This window comes from Mirounga leonina, unplaced genomic scaffold (assembly GCF_011800145.1).
Source record: "Mirounga leonina isolate KUSES-001 unplaced genomic scaffold, KU_Mleo_1.0 Mir_101609, whole genome shotgun sequence".
Classification (NCBI taxonomy): Eukaryota; Metazoa; Chordata; class Mammalia; order Carnivora; family Phocidae; genus Mirounga; species Mirounga leonina.
In genome coordinates, this window is record NW_023270164.1 from 14,454,478 (window position 1) to 14,468,180 (window position 13,703).

The following is a 13,703-nucleotide window of genomic DNA, read 5'->3' on the forward strand; positions in this document are numbered from 1 at the left end:
AAAACCTGAAATCAAAGAACTCCTAGAAGAAAACATAGGGGGTAAGCTCCTTAACATTGGTCTTGACAATGACTTTTTTTTTTTATTTGACAACAAAAGCACAGGCAACAAAAGCAAAAATAAACAGGTTGGACTGCATCAAACTAAAATGTTTCTGAATGGCAAAGGAAAAAATTTAAAAAATGAAAAGGCAAATTATGGAATGGGAGAAAATATTTGCGAACCATATCTGATAAGAGGTTAGTATCCAAAATATATAATGAATATGGACTGCCGCCCAACCGCGAAACAGAGTGGCCCAGGGACCCCTGCTTCCCGTTCTCCCCGCCATCCACCTCCACCCTCACCCTTACTACCCCTCACCAGCTCAGCCACGGGTCCTGGCGCCAGGCACGCACGGCTGCGCGTTAGTCCAAGCCAGGGTCAGGAGCCTGCTGCGGCAAACAACACTGCTGAAAGAAAGCCGGCAGTCCAGGGAAGCGCTGCAAAGAACACTGCCATATACACGGCCCTAGCGCCCTCCCAGTCCCTCAATGAGATGGACCTGGGCGCGCAGCGGGAGCGCTGGGAGACGTTCCGGCAGCGGCGGGGCCTCAGCCGCGAGGGCGCCGCCAAGTTCCTGCCGGACACCTTCGAGAACCCAGGCCTGGTGTATCACACCGGAGGCTGCCACTGCGGCGCGGTCCGCTTCGCCGTCTGGGCCCCCGCAGACCTGCGCGTGGTGGACTGCAGCTGCAGGCTGTGCAGGAAGAAGCAGCACCGACACTGCCCGGTCCCGGCCTCGCGCTTCACTCTCCTGCTGGGCGCCGAGAGCATCGTCACCTATCGATCCCACGCGCACCCGGCGCTGCACAGCTTCTGCCGCAGGCGCGGGGTGCAGAGTTTCCACGCCTCTGTCTCTGACCCCGGCGTGTATGGCGTCGCCCCGCACTGCCTGGACAAGGGAACATTTTCCTAGAGGTAAAGCCCACAAACACCTGAAGGCCCCCTTACTGTCCTAGCAGTATACGCTCAGCTTTAAGCAATTAAGCAAGTTCACCATTTAAGTGTTCTATGCTTATGGCTCTAGAGGCATGTGCTCCAAGTCAGCAAATCGTGGTTGTCGAATCTGTTTTTCAGGGTGGTGGCTTGCCCTGCAACCTCAGTTATCCAGTGGGTTAAAATAAAATAAAATAAAAAGTTGATTCAGTTTGTACAGGGTCTTCTTGTTATAAAAAAGGGGATGGTGATTTCCAACCTCTTCACACAAGGGCGCTGAAACCAGAAGTCCTCATTAGTGGCCATTTTTGCAGTATGCTAAAATGAGTATAAGGCTATGATTTAGAAATATCACGGTAGGGGCGTTTGGTGGTTCAGTGGTTAAGCCTCTGCCTTTGGCTCAGGTCTTGATCCCAGGGTCCTGGGATGGAGCCCTGAGTCAGGTGCCCTGCTCAGCGGGGAGTCTGCGTCTGCCCCTCCCCCACCCTCTGCTCCTGTGCGCGGGGGCGTGTGCCCTCTCAAATGAATAAAATCTTAAGGAAAAAAAATATGGTAAATTTCAGAGAAACAGAAAAGATGAAAGTCTCAGAGTCAGAGCAGGCGTAAGGGGGCGGGGGAGGGTAGGCGTAATTTCATGAAAGGCTAGTGGTACTACTTAACTTTAAAGATCTCATATGTTTGTTATTTTGAGAAAACTAAAGACCAGGTGATGTATTTTATATAAAAATAGTCTGTAGAAATTCTATGTAGAAAAATACATAGAAATAATAAGCTTAATTTCAAGAAGATTAAATAAATGCTTATACATACAATTCCTAAAAATTATTGCCTCCCTTTTTTTTTTAAGTTTTTGTTTTAATTCCAGTTAGCTAACATACAGTGTTATATTAGTCTCAGGTGTACATTACAGTGATTCAACAATTCCATGTATCACTCTGTGCTCATCACAAGTGTATTCCTTAATCCGCATCTATTTAACTCATCCCCCCACCCTTCTCCTCTCTGGTAACCATCAGTTCTGTATAATTAAGAGTCTGTTTCTTGATTTCTCTCTCTCTCTCTTACTTATTCCCTTTGCTTATATGTTTTATTTCTTACATTCCACATATGAGTGAAATCATATGGTATTTGTCCTCCTCTGACTTATTTCACTAAGCATTATACTCTCTAGCTCCATCCATAGCATTGCAAATGGCAAGATTTCATTCTTTTTATAGCTGAATAATATTCCATTGTAAATATATACCATATCTCCTTTATCCACGGACACATGGGCTGCTTCCATATCTTAGCTATTGTAAAGTAATGCTTCTATAAACATAGGGGTGCATGTGTCCCTTTGAATTAGTGTTTTTGTATTCTTTGGGTAAATACCAATAGTGCAATTGCTGGATCATAAGGTAGTTCTATTTTTAACTTTTTGAGGAACCTCCATACTGTTTTCCACAGTGACTGCACCACTTTGTATTCCCATTAACAATGCAGGAATATTACTTCTCCACATCCTTGACAACACTGGCTGTTTTTTGTGTTGTTGATTTTAGCCATTCTGACAGGTGTGAGTTTGCCTTCCCCTTGTTGATGTTAATTGTAACTATTTGTAAATTACCACATGTTTTACTCTTGATCCCAGCAGGTTTGCAAATTCTTTAACTTCAGTAATAATGAGAAAATTACACTTGGTTAAATTTGGGATAAGCAATGCAAGGGGGAGATTATATTCCTATTTCCCAAATGGAGAAAATCAGGCTCAAAAGATTAAGTAACTTGTTGAAAGTCATACACTAAGTAAGTGGGGGAACTGGGACAGTTGCCCAAGTCCATCTGAGGTAAGCATCTATGTTATCTATAGTATCTCTCCCTTTCCTGGAATGCACATCTTTTAATACCCACCCCATTATCAGAAAATGGTGTTATTCTTTTACTGGGTTTGGGAACCAAAATTACTGTTGAATGCACAGGGAAAGTTGAATAAAATCATCCCATTCTTTTAAGGGATCACAAATTCCTAAAACAATAAAAATGTTATTTAGAAGCTAGAAGAAAAGATAGAAATCTTGCAAATTTATTTAATGGAGTTTAGCCCCTGATTCCAAAACCTGGAAGAGATAGTATTCTACACACATAGAGAAATATGGATCTATTTTACTTATTAACATGGATTAAATTTTTTATCAATAAAGTTTGAGGGGCGCCTGGGTGGCTCAGTCGTTAAGCGTCTGCCTTTGGCTCAGGTCATGATCCCAGGGTCCTGGGATCGAGCCCCGCATAGGGGTCCCTGCTCTGCAGGAAGTCTGCTTCTCTCTCTCCCACTCCCCCTGCTGTGTTCCCTCTCTTGCTGTGTCTCTCTCTGTCAAATAAAAAAAATAAAGTTTGAATAAAATTCAGTATATAAAAATCTACCATGCCCTGGTATTTTCCTAGTCATGAGAGCATGGTATAATATTAGGAATATTTTAATAATCCATTATATCAATTAGTCAAAGGAGAAAAATCATATGATCATCTTAAGTGCTGAACAAAGAATTCAATAAATTCAAACTGCAGTTTTTCTTAGTTCTTGTTTAGTTTTGATCTGTCATGAGCTGACAGAATTATGTAAAAATTCTCCACTACTACACATGTATAGTTCCTTATCTAAAAGTCTTGGGACTAAATATTTCAGAATTCCTACATTACATAAGATCCATAGCAGGGTCTGGAGCAATACTACTAAATCGAATACAACAATATTTCTGCAGTGAAACATATAATCCCTCCGAGATATATATAAAGATTGCAAATAGCCTCGTTTCAGTTCAGGTCAAATTTTATGGGCAATGAATCAGGAAAATTAAGTTCAGTTTTCCAAGCATTTTGAATTATAAAATTGCCTATAAGGGATTTTGAGTCTGAAGTATATGTCAGTTCTTCTTGCCTTTTATAAGGTTTTTTCTTTTATGTTAGCTTTTATTTGTCATTGAAGTAGAACATATAAAAAGAAGAGTGCATAAATTATAAGAGGCAACAACTTGATGACATTTTACAAAGTGAAAACATGGGGATACGTGCACCCCAATATTTATAGCAGCATTATGAACAATAGCCAAACTATGGAGAGAGCCCAAATGTCCATCAGCTGATGAATGGATAAAGAAGATGTAGTACATATATACAATAGAATATTACTCCGCCATCAAAAAAATGAAATCTTGCCATTTGCAAGGACATGGATGGAGCTAGAATGTATTACGTTAGGTGAAATGAGTCAGAGAAAGACAAATACCATATGATCTCACTCATATGTGGAATTTAAGAAAGAATACAGTTGAAAATATGGGAACAGGGAAAAGAAAAAAAAGAGGGAAACAAACCATAAGAGGCTCTTTTTTTTTTTTTAAGATTTTATTTATTTATTTATTGGAGAGCAAGCGAGAGAGAAACAGCATGAGAGAGGAGAGGGTCAGAGGGAGAAGCAGGCTCCCCGCTGAGCCGGGAACCCGATGTGGGACTCGATCCCAGGACCCTGGGATCATGACCTGAGCCGAAGGCAGTCGCTTAACCAACTGAGCCACCCAGGCGCCCCCATAAGAGGCTCTTAATGATAGAGAAGAAACTGAGGGTTGATGGAGGGAAGTGGGTAGTGGGTGGGGGGATGGGCTAGATGGGTGATGGGTATTAAGGAGGGCACTTGTTATGAGGAGCATTAGCTGTTGTATGTAAGTGATGAATCACTGAATTCTCCAGAAACCAAGATTGCATTTTATGTTAACTACCTAGAATTTAAATTAAAAAATAATAAAATATTATTATAAAAAAAACAAAGTGAAAACATGAATCACCAAGATTAAGATATGGAACATTACTGGCACCCCCAGAAACCTATATTATGCCCCCATCTAGTCATTACACCTGACTTAACCACGGTTCTGACCAATGTCACTATATATTCATTTTGCCTGTTTTTTAAACTTGATACAAACAGAATTATTGTGTACCTTTTTATGGTTGGTTTCCTTCATTTAATACTCTGATTTGGGGATCTGTTTATATATATTTGCTGTATATAGGGATATTTGCTTGTTTCATGTCTGTGTTGTAGTCTCTACTATGAGTATACCACACTGTATGTATTCACTCAGGCGTTGATAGATGTTTGGATTGTTTCCAATTCCTGATTATCATCAATAATGATGCTGTGAACGTTTTTATTCATGTGTTTTGGAGAACATGCTTGCACTTCTGTTTGATTATATACATGGATTGTGTGGTAGCCAGAATTCCATGATGATGCCCAGTGACCCTTGTCTTTGCACGATCTCCTCCCATTGGGTGTGGATGGAACCTGTGGACATGATGAGATAGCACTCCCATGATGATGTGAAGTTATATAGCAAAAAGGATTTTGCAGATGTAATTAAGGCCACAGAGCAGTTGACCTTAAGCTAGGGAGATTGTTCGGGGTGGGCCAGACCTAATCAGGGGAACACTTGCAAGGGCCTAGGCCCCCTTCCGAAAGAGAGATTTGAGGCACGAGAGAGCGTGTTCAGGGGGCCACATGGTGAGGAACTGAAGGCAGCCTCTAGGAGAGGAGTGCTGTCCCTGGCTGACAGCCAGTGAGAGAAAGGGGCCTCAGTCCTCCAGCAGCCTGGAACTGAATTCGGCCAACAACATGGATGTGTTTGGAAGGGACTCTTCCCGAAAGCCTCCAGAAAGGGGCACAGCAAGTCCACTGCCCTCTCACCCTGTGAGATCCGGAGCAGGGAAGCCAGTCACACTGGGCACAGACTTCTGACCTGCACAACTGTGAGCTAATAAATGGGGATTCTTTTAAGCTGTTAGGAGTATGGTCATTTATTCCATACCAATAGGAAGCTAATACAGATTTTGGTACCTGAATGTGGGGTGCCGCCACTGCAAACAGCTAAAGATGTAGGCCTGGCTTTGGGCTGGTGGGCGAGGGCTGGAGGAAATTTGAGGTGCACGCTAGAGAAAGCCTAAGTGGCCTTAGAAAAAGCCCCAGTTGGGTGCCTGGGTGGCTCAGTCCATTAAGGGTCTGCCTTCCCTCAGGTCATGAGCCTGGGGTCCTCCCATGTAGTCTCGCAGGGGGCTCCCTGCTCAGCGGGGAGTCTGCTTCTCCCTCTCCCTCTGCCCCTCCCCCCACCCATGCGCACGTACGCGAGTGCTCTCTCTCCCCCCCTCTCAAATAAAACCAAAAAAAAAAAAAAAAGAAAAAGCCCCGATTGCCTTGGACAGACTGTTAGTAGAAATCTGCTAAATTTCCAATCTGCACTGGGACTCTAACTCTTCTTTGCCTTCCATTCCCATCCCTCCCCCCCCCCCCATATTAAATCTGAATGTTATAGGTGTTATCCTATGCGTGCCCCAGCATTGTGTATTAGGGTAAGATAGTTTGTCACTTTAGTGTCACTGGTGCCAGTTGGAAAGGGATTGTGCCCTGGGAGTTGTACTGCATGGATTTTACCCAGAAACCTCATCCATGCCTGATTTAGATGACTGAGATGAGATTCTGGACTGAGCTGATGAGATTTCAGTGAGCATTTGGAATTGAGCTGATGCCATACTACTATGAGAAATTTGGAGACCGTGGAATGGGGTGAATGAATTTTGTATATGGGACAGACTGGATCCCTGTGGGCCAGAGGGTAGACTGTGGTAGGCAGAATTCTAAGATGTTTCCTAATGACCTTCCACCTTGTGTAATCTCCCCCTGTTGAGTGTGAGTGTGCACTTCCAAAGAGACTCATCTGTGTGTGGGTGTTCGGAGGGATCGACGTGGCAAGGAACTGTGAGAAATCTCTAGGAGATAAAAGTGGAACTAAATTCTGCCAGTGCCTTGGATGAGCTAGGAAATGCATTCTTCCAAAGAACCCCCAGAAAGAAACACAGCCTGGCTGTCTTAAATCAGCTTGGGCTGCTATAACAAAATACCACACACTGGGTGGCTTAAATAAGAAGCATTTATTTCTCATGGTTCTAGAGGCTGGCGAGTCCAAAATCAAGGAGCCAGGAATTTGATGTCTGAGGAAGGCCCACTTCCTGGTTTGCAGATGGCCACCTTCTTGCTGTACCCTCACAGGCTCTGTTCTTTTCATCTCCTTATAAGGGCACCAGTCCCATCATGGGGCCACACTTTCATGACCTCATCCAAACCCATTTGCCTTCCAAAGGCTTCACCTCCAAAAAGCATCACAGTGGGGATTAGGGTTTCAACTTGCAGATTTTAGGGAGACACAAATATTCAGTCTGTAGCATTGGCCAACTGATTTCTCAGGCTGATTTCACCCTGTGAGACACTGAGCAGAGAATCCAGCCATACCGTGCATGAACTTCTGAAACTACAGCGCTGTGAGCTAAAAACGGACATCGTTTTAAGCCACTACCTTTGTGGTAATTTAGTATGCAGAAATACAGATGGAGTTGCTGGGTTCCAGAAAATGCATAAATTCAGCTTTGAAACTGCCAAGCAGTTTTCCCCACGGTAGTACCAATTGACACTCCCACCAGCAGTTAGAGTTCCAGTTTCTATTTTCTCCAACTCTTGATATTGGTAGCAGACTTGGGGTATTCTGGGAGATGTTTACAGATATTTCATAATTTCAATTTGCATATCCTTGATGACTGAGTTTGGGCAATCTTTTATTTGTTTATTGGTCAGTTCGATGTCCCATTTTGTGCAGTGCCTGTTAAAATATTGTGCCGATGTTTAGTTGCATTTATTTTTTTTCTTCTTTACATAAGATATTTTCATCTGTACATCAGGTGTTTGTTGGATGTGTGTGGGGAGACTGTGTGTGTGTAGTCTTCTGGAATTAGTTTTTGTGTATGATGTAAGTTAGGGGCCAAATTAATTTTTTCCATAGGGATAGATACCCAATTAGTCCAGCTCCACTTACTTAAATGACTATCCTTCCCCCCAAGCACTGCATTGGTACCTTTCTTGTAAATCACGTGACCATATATAATGTGACCGTATATGTGTCTGTGGGCGCTTTGTTCCATCAGTCTGTTTGTCTATTTGTGTACACAAATCACATTTAATTATTATGCCTTTATAGTTGGCCATGCAATCTGGCTTTGAAAGTCCTTTAGATTTCTTCTTCTTGATGGCTTTGGCTGTTCTTAGATCTTTTATATCCAAATATATTTTGGAATCAGTTTACCAATTTCCATTTACAAAAAACCAGCTGGGATTTCAACTGGGATTATGTTGAATCCTTAGATCATTTTGATAAGAAATCTCTTTAATTTTCATAATATTGTCTTCTAATCCATAAGCATGATATAGCACTGACTTACCTAGGTCTTTAATTTCTCTCAGAAGTGTTATGTAGATTTCTGGTTAAGGTCTTATGATTCTTTTACTAGATTTGTCCCTAAGTATTTGATGTTTTCTGATTCTATAGTAAAAGGCATTTAAAACTTTTTCTTCCTAATTTTTGATACTCATATGTCGAAATACAACTCAATTTGTGATATTGATCTTATATCAAACTAAATACACTTATTCTAACATAATATATATATTTAAGAAATTTTTTTTTAATTTTATTATGTTAGTCACCATACAATACATCATTGGTTTTTGATGTGGTGATCCACGATCCATTGTTTTCGTATCACACCCAGTGCTCCATGCAGTACGTGCCCTCCTTAATACCCATCACTGGGCTAACCAATCCCCCCTCCCCCCCCCAAAACCCTGTTTGTTTCTCAGAGTCCATAGTTTCTCATGGTTTTAAGAAATTTTATGTAAACAATTTATCTCTTTTATTTTTTTAAGAGCTGAGAAACCTTTCCCCTGAAGACCCCAAGGCATTTTACATTTATTGTCTTATAAACTACAACTGGGAAATGTCCATTCACAAACCAGTCATTGGAATGGTAATGAGATTACCATGACCTGGTTAGTCAAACATATTGCCCTTTATATATTAGATACATTACATTAGGATTATGATGCTCACAATTGTTCTTTTTTAACCAAATATATAAATACTTAGAAATTAATGCTTTGATTAGAGCATCGAGGATCAGGTGATAGAGGATGATGAATTGTTATTTGTGGAATATTCCTCCATGTAAATGGGTTGAAATTAAAATTCTTAAGTTATATAATTTCTTAAGCAGTGACTAGACTATTTCATGTGAAAAACATCTATAGATATTGAATTTTTTAAATGAATTATTTCAAAAAGCACCCCTTTTGCTGTTTATAAAGCACAAGATCAAAAAAAAAAAAAGGCACAAGATCATCATAGAAAATTTAGCACCTACATATATCAAACTTTGAAGAATAGTTATCAATCACTGGAAGGATGGATTGTGATTTAAATTTTGTCTTGCAGTTTTCTGAGTTATCTCAATCCCCTGCAGCAGACTTTGTCAAACTTGACAGCTTTGGCATTTTGTGTCAGATAATTGCATGTTGTCAGAGGCTCTCCTATGCATTGCAGTAATTGAGAGTATCCCTGGCCTCTGCATACTAGATGCCAGCAGCACCTCTCCCTCTCTCCCTCTCCTTGACATTTTCAAAATTCCCACCCAAGGGGCAAAATGCCCCTGGTTGAGAACAACTGCACTATAGTGAATGAAATTCTAATATATGTAGAGAGTTAGATAGATATAAAAATACACAGATGTAAATATAGATCAGCAGAGTACATCATGTCCTTTTTATATATCATAGATATTCTCCTATGGTATTAAAATTTTTTTTTGAAAAACATCCTGTAAAAGCTGCATGTTTATTCTATGGACAGCCGATATCCTATTGGAAAGTGAGATTGTTTCAGATTATTTAAAATAAATGACACTATAATAATCATCTTGAGCATATAACATTGTATGTATTTCTTTAGAATTAATCCGCAGAAGAGAAATTGCAGCATCAAATGGGCATGTTTAAGACTTTTAATTCTTTTTTTAAGTTTTTTTTTTGTTTTTTGTTTTTTTTTGAGAGAGAGAGAGTGAGTGAGTGCAGGGGAAGGGGAGGGCCAGAGGGAATGAGAGAGAATCTCAAGCAAACTCCGCTGAGTGTGGAACCCAACGTGGGGCTTGATCCCATGACCCTGAGATCATGAACTGAGCTGAAATCAAGACTCAGTCACTTAACCAACTGAGTCATCCAGGCGCCCCTAAGACTTTTTATATGTATCATCAACCTTTCCATCAGGCAAAATGCTATGAATTTATAACCCCATCTGGTAGTATAAAAAATAGCCTTTTTAAAAAAAATAACAGCTTAAAACCTAATTAAACATTAAAATTGTTTTAAAAGTGCAAATAGCTGTACACTTTTCTGAGTATAAGAGTTATGTATGCTCCTTGAAAACATTCAGAAGATAAAGTATGAGAGAATAAAACTCATCCTTCCAGATATTTTTTCTATGAGCACATACATACACATACACTATTTCTAAACAGGAGCACAGTGAAAGAAAAAGGAGAAGGAACCGAAGACACACCAGTGGGGTTAAAGAAGGGAACTTAGGGACTTCCTTAGCATAAACTTTGAGCTCTTTAGAGAAGATTATATATGTCTCCATTATATATACATTAAATCATATATATATCATATATAATAGAGATATATAGTAGATGTATGTTATGTATAGTTTATATATTATATATCTAAATGCTATATATAATAATACATATCCATTATAGATGTCTGTTATATATGACTCCTTTATATATATTTTTTATGTATACATTATATATATATATATATATATATATATATATATATATATATATATCCTTTAAAGAGAACAAGGATAGATGGGAAAATTTTAGTTATTACTAAGTTAAGGATCATGACTGGATGCCTGGGTGGCTCAGTCATTAAGCGTCTGCCTTTGGCTCAGGTCCTCATCCTGGGGTCCTGGGATCGAGTCCCGCATCGGGCTCCCTGCTCAGTGGGGAGTCTGCTTCTCCCTCTCCTGCTCTTTTTCTCTTTCAAATAAATAAATAGATAGATAGATAGATAGATAAATACTTTAAAAAAAACAGTTAAGGATCATGCCTAAGGCCCCAAGATTCCAGAAAGGAGGAAAGGAAATAACTCAGAGAGTAAATTGAAATGACTCCCAAAAGGAAACTGGATCCATGAAACTGGTGAAAGGTGACCTATAGAATTAAGAGAATGGGTCTTTTTTTTAAAAAAGATTTTATTTATTTATCTGACACAGAGAGTGAGAGAGAGAGCACAAGCAGGCAGAGCAGCAGGAGAGGGAGAAGCTCCTGCGGAGCAGGGAGCCCAATACGGGGCTCGATCCCAGGGTCCTGGGATCATGACCTGAGCCAAAGGCAGACGCTTAACAACTGAGCCACCCAGGTGCCCCAAGAGAATGGCTTTGAGATAAGTTGGGGTTCAAATCCTAATGACTAGGACAAGTACAGAGGGGATAGTGCCTACATGGTCAGAACAGGATCACCAATTCCCACTGTGTCCCCAATCTGTAAGCCTTCCCTTTTTAGGAAGTAGCACCAATGTCTGCCCAGATACTGTGGCCAAAATCTAGGAGTCATCACTGATTGCTGTCCTTCCCTTATAATCTCAAAGACATTCAAGTCTTCCCAACTGAGGCCTCAGACAATGACATTGTAGAACAAAAACAAGCCATCCCTACTCTACCCTTTCTGAATTCCAGCTTTATAAAATCCATGAACATAATTAAATGGATGTTGCTCCACAACACTATATTATATAATGGTAGATGACCAGAACACATTCATTTATTCTTCATTTAAATCCATCCTGTACTTCATCACTATTTCATTTTCCACATTGTTTTTGTTCAATTCCCATTCCATCCTTCATATTCTTGTATTCTGTACTTCATTTCAAATTTCATTCCGTCTTTTAATGGTATTTTAAAATTTGTAGTGTATTTCATAGTCCATTTATTTCAGGCCATTACATATTTTATTCCATTTTATAGTTTTTCCTATTTCAACTTCAATTTCCTTCTATTTACTATTTTATTTCACACGATACTCCATCATATAACATATTTTTCTTTTATTCCATATATGATTAGATATTTCTATTGTACATTCCATTCTTTTCCCATTATATTTCATTCAATTTCCATCCCATTCAATTTCCCATTTCACCTCCACTGCAATCAATCTCCACTTCATCCCATTCTGCATTCCCTTTCAAGTCCATTTTCCATTCCATATTATTTAACATTCTAAATACCATTCCATTCTATTTTTGAGTTGTGTTTCAGTCCAGTTACTCATCCACCCCACTAAGTATCCCATTCCATTCTGCCAAAATTGCTATAACAGCAACTTTCAGAACCAGTTATCAATATTTTTATCAAAGAATCACAGATGTGCATGGCCTGTATCAAGAATTTTCTAGGAATTTATCCACAGTGAGGATATGAATAATTTTTAGCAAAAAGGATATGTCTCACATTGATATGTTTTTATATAAAGAGTAAAAAGTTGGAAATGTGTTGATCAATACAGCAATGTTTGAAAATGTAAGCTTCCTCCATAAAAGTAATACTTTGTAGTTACACTGGCCTTGTGGAAACATATTTATTGATATGGGAAGTGTGTTTTCTAGACCCCAAAAACAGGTTACAAAATAGTATGTATGCATAATTCCGTTTTATTAAACAACAGAACTATGAATTAGTTAAGAATGGTCATTCTACCAAAAATAATTAAACATTTCTAATATTTGCCCCAGGGGTATGTGGGAATTTAGGTTCTAGTTTTCCTAGGTTAGGTTCTATTTGCTTTTCTGTTTTGCGTTCTGAGAATGCAGTAATAATGACTTCTGTAATAATGACTATAAATTAGTGTTGAAATATTAAACTTTATGTCTGTGCATCACAGCATAATAGAGAACTATAGCCAAGAATGGAGACTGGGTCAAATAAATTAATGTACATTCATCGGTGGATTACTATGCAGCCCATACAAATGATGATGTATTTTTAAGGACAGTGTTATCCTAATTCCGGGTAACTCCAGCCCATGCCTCAGGAGATAAGGCAGGGGGAAGGATGTTACCTCAAAATCCCCTCTGATGCATGGCAGCCGTGCTGAACATCCCGAGTCAAGATAGCGAGGGCCCCATCCATTTTCTTGATTTCAGGCCGCTTTCAAGACTCCAGTGTAGGGTCATCCAGATGCAGGGAGGAGTTCCGGGACTGTCGCTTCTGGAGTCAGACATGGGCCCAGTGTCCTGATGGGATTCCAGGAGGGAGGCCCAGCTTAGGGGTATCTCTTTTTTTAAAAAAAAAGATTTTATTTATTTGACACAGAGAGAGACAGAGGGAACACAAGCAGGGGGGTGTGGGAGAGGGAGAAGCAGGTCTCCCACAGAACAGGAGGCCCGATGCAGGGCTCAATCCCAGGACCCTGGGATCACGACCTGAGCCTAAAGCAGACGCTTAACGACTGAGCCACCCAGGCGCCCCAGGGGTATCTCTTGTTGGCCAGTGTGGTATTTTTTTCAAGCCACTGCTTGAAAGTTTCACCACCAGAGTGGTGCTGACAAGCTAACCTGATTTGGGGTGACTCAAACTGTTTATACGGACAGTATTGCTGCCCCCGCCCCCTCCCTCGAAGCACCCCCCCCCACACACACACACACTCATAGGGACCCACGTATGGATGGGGAATTCACACCGTAGACCCGGTGGAGCACACTGTCTGGTTTGGCGCCAGACGGAGCCAGGTTGGCTCGCTCCCTT

At 40.4% G+C, this 13,703-nt stretch overlaps 1 protein-coding gene across 1 annotated transcript; it reads left to right on the top strand.

Moving 5' to 3' along the window:
• The first annotated feature begins 265 nt into the window (after nt 1-265).
• Nucleotides 266-1,024, top strand: LOC118008781 (centromere protein V-like protein 3). Its single transcript, XM_035002515.1, has one exon. It carries the CDS (start codon nt 266-268, stop codon nt 956-958), a length of 693 nt encoding a protein of 230 aa, XP_034858406.1. The 3' UTR covers nt 959-1,024.
• Nucleotides 1,025-13,703: the final 12,679 nt, after the last annotated feature.